The following is a 6538-nucleotide window of genomic DNA, read 5'->3' as shown; positions in this document are numbered from 1 at the left end:
ACCACTGAGGGGGGGAAGTTGCGGTCCTTGAAAAACGAGGACATCTGAGATGTTCGGGGGTGGAATGCCTCATCCTGGGAGCAGATGCGGCGGAGGCAAAGGAATTGGGAATAGGGGATAGTATTTTTGAAGGTAGGTGGGACGAGGTGTATTCTAGGTAGCTGTGGGAGTCGGTGGGCTTGAAATGGATATCGGTTTCCAGGTGGTTGCCAGAGTTTTTCAAGAACCGCAACCTCCCCCCCTCAGTGGTTGAGATCGCCCTCGACCGTGTCTCCCACATTTCCTGCAACTCATCCCTCACACCCCCTCCCCGCAATAACAGCCAATTCGCAACCTATTACTTTCACAAAATTATGAAAGGTAATGAGAAAACTATCATAATTAATTCTTCAATTCCTAGGATTTTCTTCTCAGTTCCAATACAAGAAAGATTGTGAGCAGAACCAAAACAGCAGCTGCAAGGCAGAGGCGAAATAGCTGTTCAATGGAATAAAGACCTGCAGTGAAAACAAAAAGGACACATCCTGGTAAATCAGAGGAATATTAACATGAAGAAAATCCATAATTTACTTCATTCTGTGATCAGTCCTGTTGTTATGATAATCCACACATTCTGTGGTGGGACTTGAACTTGCAAATTCTGACCCAGGGAGCGGTGTTCTCCTGGTGCTCTACAAAGTGAAGCTCTTATGAGCAGCTACTGGCGTCACAGGATTATTGTTTGGCCAATAATTTATAAGATTTATAAAAATAAAATTTAAAAACCTAAGAATAAACGCAGAAGAATAAACATGGTTCTCACATCTACTTTCAAAATGACATAACTACTTGGTGGATACAGAATGAAAAAGCAGGTTAATCTGATAGCGAATGTGACACTCAATATTGAAATAAAAAGGATGATTGCTTGTTTTCTATTGGAGTGACAATATTAAAATCTGCGGGAATATGTAAACGCAATTAATGCTAATAGTGGTGAGGCCACATTGCGGGTACTGCCTACATTTCTGGTTACCCTGCTATAGGAATGATGTTGTTAAACTGAGAAGGGTGCAGAAAATATTTACAAGGATGTTACTGAGACTGGAGGTTTTGAATTATAAGAAGAAGTTGGGACTTTTTTCCTAGAGCATAGGAGGCTGAGGGTTGACCTTATAGAGATTTATAAAATCATGAGAGGCATAGATTACGTGAATAGCTAAGGTATTTTCCCTAAGGTATGGGAGTCCAAAACTAAGGGCCATAGGTTTAAGGTAAGAGGGGAAAGATTTAAAAGGAAACCAAGGGGCAACTCTTCAACTCAGAGGATGGTGCATGTATAGAACGAGCTGCCCAAGGAGGTGGTGGAAGCAAGTTCACTTACAATATTTCAAAAACACAGGGACAAGTACATGGGTAGGAAAAGTTTAGAGAGATATGGGCCAAACACAGGCAAACAGAACTAGTTGGAAACCTGGTCTGCATGGACAAGTTGAGCCGAAGGGCCTGTTTCCCTGCAGTATGACTCTATGATATCACTTTCACAATTTGATCGTGGTGCGAAATTCAAATGCATGGTTGATTTTGTTTAGTAATTATTGTTTTTGTCTCAGATTTTGTATGCCATGCTCTGTGGATGCACATACATAACTGACTCTATTATTATAAGCTTGGCAGCATCCAGGAAAACAAAATCTCATAGCAAGGGGAGGAGGTATCTCGTTCCATCAAGCAGTGCAATGGTAATATTTCCCCTGTGTTTCAAACTTGGCACTCACATCTCTCGCACCCTACACTCCAGTGAATATGTACTATCCACCTTGCTACATCAGATGTCCCCAAACAGAAAGACTCACTATGTGCAGCCTGTCCCTACATTGCTAGATGATTCCCACAGGGCATTGAAGAGACCTAATGGAATGCTGGTCTTTCTATCTAGAGGACTAGAGTACAAGGATGTAGAAAGTATGTTGCAGTTATACAAAACCCTGGTTTGACCCCTCTTGGAGTAGATCTGGGCACCACATCTTAGGAAGGATAGATTGGCCTTGGAGGGAGTACAATGTAGGTTTACAAGAATGATACCTGGGCTGGAGGGGTTAAATTATGAAGAGAGATTCTACAAATTAGGCCTTTCTGTAGAATTTAGAAAGTTAAGGGGTGATCTGAATTCTTCAAGACATTTACGAGAAAAGACAGAGTAGATAAAGATAAACTATTTCCATTGGTTGGAGATTCTAGGACTAGGGAGGGCATAGTCTGAGAATTAGGGCCAGACCATTCAGGAGAGATGTTAGGAAGCACTTCGACACACAAAGAGTGATCAAGGTTTGGAAGTCTCTTCCACAGACAGCAGAGGTTGCTGGATCAGTTGCTAGTTTTAAATCTGAGAAAGATCAATGTTTGTTCAGCAACGATATTAAGGGTACCAGGATGTTGATAGCAGAAGGAGACAATTCAGTGATGGTGATACCATTGAACATCAAGGGGCCTGTGGTTAGATTCTCTCTTATTGGAGATGTTCATTGTCTGGGATTTATGTGGCATGAACATTACTTAAAACATGTGAATAAACCTTTACCTGAACAAATAACAGAAGCTGCGTATCCCAAACTGCAATGGCCTCCTTCCATTGAAGTTGCTTGACATTGGATGAGGTTGGACTCAGTTCCTTTACATTTGACTGTATATGACCAGAAGTCTCCAGGTTCCATGCCAAAATGGGCACCCCCTGGAGCTGATCTGGCTCGCCCACAGCCCAGTTGACGGCAAACGACATTGGCATCATCTATGTCCCAACCATTGTCACAGATGGCTGTCCAACTGTTGTTATAATAGACCTCAACTCTCCCAGAACACTTGTCCGTCCCATTCATGAATCGCAGTGAAATCGGATCTAAAGGAGGGAAGTGTATTTAAGATAACTGAAGATATTTAAGATATACTGTATGGAGCACTTTCACTGGTTAGCGATTCTAGAACTAGGGAAGGATAGTCTGAGAATTAGGGCCGGTAGAGATGTTAGGAAGCACTTCTACACACAAAGGGTGGGAGAGATTTGGAACTTTCTTCCACAAATGGCAGTGGATGCTGGATCAGTTGTTAGTTTTAAATCTGAGAGAGATAATTTTTTGTTAAGCAAAGGTATTAAGTGAATAAGGGCCAAAGGCAGGTCTATGGAGTTAGACCACAAATCAGTCATTGAATGGCACCTCAGGCTTGAGGGGCTGAATGGCCTACTCCAGATCCCATGAACACTTTCCCTTTTATGAAAGAGGCATTTCGAGGGAAGCAAGGGAGAGTCATCAACATTTTTTTGCCTCCGATTTGCTGTTCAGTTGTTGGAATATTGAGACTGAGACAGTTTGAATGAAATAAAACAAAATCTGGAATTAAAAGTCTTATGACAACCAGGGAAAAACCTTCCTGAGGTAATAGCTTTGTGGTATTATCGCTGAACTGTTAATTCAGAGACTCAGGTAATGTTCTGAGGACCCGGATTCAAACTGGCAGATGGTGGAATTTGAATTCAATAAAAATCTGGAATTAAGAATCTAATGATGACCATGAAGTCATTGCCGATTGTTGGAAAAATCTGGTTCACTAATGCCCTTCAGGGGAGGAAATCTGCCATCCTTACCTGGTCTGGCCTATATGTGACTCCAGACTCAACAGCAGTGTTGTTGACTCTTAATTACTCTCTGGGGCAGTTAGGGACAGGAATAAATGCTGGACAAAGCGCACATCTGGTAAATGAATTTAAAAATAAAATACACCATTGCTCCTCCTAACGTTCTCCTGTGTATGTTGATGCAGGTCAGTTTAATCTCAGTAGAGTCTGTGCTGTTGTACAACAGGTGAATTTTCTGTCTGTATGGCTACATGCAATAGCAACGTGAGGTTTTCTGTGTTTGTGCATCGAAAGTTAGGCTGGTTTTTGCTTTTCACTGGCAAGAATGAGGGGTGAGGCACTAACATTACGGACCACTGGTGTTACCCTCTTATCTAAGTTACACTGATTTCTTAATGTCATTGATTCAGCAAGTCTATGACAGTACCTAGGACTTGCACTGTCGCAACAAATCACTTCATTGATCGTGCACAGTTCAAAGATAACATGGGAACCAATTACACCACATGTACTTTGTGGGTGGCACGGTGGCTCAGTGGTTAGCACTGCTGCCTCACAGCACCAGGAACCCAGGTTTGATTCCACCCTCGGGCGACTGTCTGCGTGGAGTTTGCACATTCTCCTTGTATCTGTGTGGGTTTTCTCCAGGTGCTCCGGTTTCCTCCCACAGTCCAAAGATGCGCAGGCTAGGTGGATTGGCCATGCTAAATTGTCCCATAGTGTCCAGGGATGTGTAGTTTAGGTGGGTTATAGGGGGATGGGTCTGGGTGGGATGCTCCAAGGCTTGGTGTGGACTTGTTGGGCCGAAGGGCCTGTTTCCACACTATAGGGATTCTATGATTGTTAAAGGTTGCTAAATTCTCCTCCTCTAAGCCACAGGGTCAATAATGAGGGGGAGTAATAATTTTCAAGTGATGGTTTGAAGGTGATTTGAGAGGAAGAAAATTTACCCAGAGGTTGGATGGGTGTCTGGAATGCACCGCCCGGGAGGTTAGTTGAGGCGGGAAATCTCCCAACCTTTAAAAAGTACTTGGATGAGCACTCAAAGTGTCATAACCATTCAATGCTGTGCAGCTAGTGGGCGAAAGTGGGAAATTGTAGGAAAGGTTGGCTCAGAATAGATGAGATGAAGGACTCTTTGTATTCTAAATTGATACGGGTGGGGAAATTGACATTTTCTTCATAGCACCCGGCACTTCCCTGTATAAGGTCCCACATGGTACACTGGTTAGTAAGGTAAGGTTACATGGGATCCAGGGAGAAAGGCCAATTGGATACAAAATTGGCTTGATAGTAGAAGACAGAGGGTGGTGGTGGAGGGTTGGTATTTGAACTGGAGGCCTGTGACTAGCGGTGTACTGCAAGGATCGGTTCTGGGTCCACGGTTGTTTGTCATTTATATTTACAATTTGGATGAGAATTTAAGAGGCATGGTTAGTAAGTTTGCGGATGACACCGAAGTTGGTGGTACAGTGGACAGTGAAGAAGGTTAGCTAAGAGTACAAGGGGACCTTGATCACCTGGGCCAATGGGGTGAGGGGTGGTGGATGGAGTTTAATTTTGATAGGTGTGAAGTGTTGCATTTTGGTAAGTCAAATCAGAACAGGACTTGCACAGCTAATGGTAGGGCCCTGGGGAGTTTTGTTGATTAGAGGGTGCAGGTATATAGTTCCTTGAAAATGGTGTTACAGGTGGATAGGGTGGTTAAGAAGGCATTTGGCATTCTTGCCTTATATAATGAGTATAAGAGCTGGGACATCATGTTACAGCAGTAGAGCACATTGGTGAGGCCATTTTCTGAATACGGTGTATAATTCTGGCCACCCTGCTATAGGAAGGATGTTGTTAAACTGGAAAGGGTGCAGAAAACACTTACAAGGATGTTGCCAGGTCTGGAAGGTTTGAGCTATAAGGAGAGGTGACCATATAGAGAATTATAAAATCACTAGGGGCATAGGTAAAGTGAATAGCCAAGGTCTTTTCCCCAGGGCTGGGGAGTGCAAAACTACAGGGTACAGGTTTAAGGTGAGGTGAAAATTTAAAGGAGACCTGAGGGGCAACTTTTTCATGTAGAGTGTGGCGCATGTATGGAACGAGCTGCCAGATGAAGTGGTAGAGGTGGGTACAATCACAACATTTAAAAGGCATCTGGATGGGTACATGGTTGGGAAAGTTTTAGAAGGATATGGGCCAAGCACAGGTAAATGGGGCTAGTTCAGTTCAGGAAACCTGGTCAACATGGATGAGTTGGGCCAAAAGGCCTTTTTCTGTGCTCTATGACTCTGACTCTGTAATTATGCAAGTATTCATGCACTTATGAATCATCAACACAGTTTTCTGCAATTTTTTTTTACCTTGAAATTAACTTGATTGCATTTATGAGGAACGATCGAAAAACACAAAGCTCACCTAAGCAAGTAACAGACGCTGCCTCTCCTGCGTTGCAGTTGTGTTTTCCAACTGGGCTTGATGGACACTGGAACAAGTTCGACTCATGCCCTTTACACTCAACGTCATCCAACCAGAACATTCCAGTGGCTTCTCCAAACTGAGCACTCCCAGGAGCTGAACTGGCTGGTCCACAGCCCATTTGCTTACAAGCAACGTTCGCATCCTCTATGTCCCACTCATCATCACAAACTGCTCCCCAAATGTCTTTGTAATTAAGTTCAACTCTTCCAGAACATGGATCTGTCCCATTCACCAACCGCATGTGAATCAAACCTATTATTAAATTGGAAATGGTGCAGAAAAGATTTACTAGGATGTTACTGAAACTAGAGGGTTCGAGTTATGAAGAGAGGCTGGATAGGCTGGGACTGTTTTCCCTAGAGCATAGGAGGTTGAGGGGTGACCTTATAGAGGTTTATAGATAAGGTGATTGATAAAAGTCTTTTCCCTGGGGTTGGAGAGTTCAAAATTAGAGGG

General features: G+C 43.2%; 1 protein-coding gene across 1 annotated transcript; it reads right to left on the bottom strand.

Annotated features, from left to right (window-relative positions):
* Positions 1-396: 396 nt before the first annotated feature.
* On the bottom strand, positions 397-6323 carry LOC109914003 (deleted in malignant brain tumors 1 protein-like). The gene is made up of 3 exons (XM_048620560.1): positions 6020-6323; positions 2561-2875; positions 397-497 (listed from the first exon to the last, which is right to left on the bottom strand). The coding sequence occupies exons 1-3, from the start codon at positions 6321-6323 to the stop codon at positions 397-399; spliced, it is 720 nt and encodes a 239-aa protein (XP_048476517.1).
* Positions 6324-6538: the final 215 nt, after the last annotated feature.

The sequence above is a fragment of the Rhincodon typus genome, chromosome 47 (genome assembly GCF_021869965.1).
Source record: "Rhincodon typus isolate 14 chromosome 47, sRhiTyp1.1, whole genome shotgun sequence".
Lineage (NCBI taxonomy): Eukaryota > Metazoa > Chordata > Chondrichthyes > Orectolobiformes > Rhincodontidae > Rhincodon > Rhincodon typus.
Note: the sequence above shows the minus strand (reverse complement) of the source record. Positions and strands in the feature narration are given on the sequence as shown.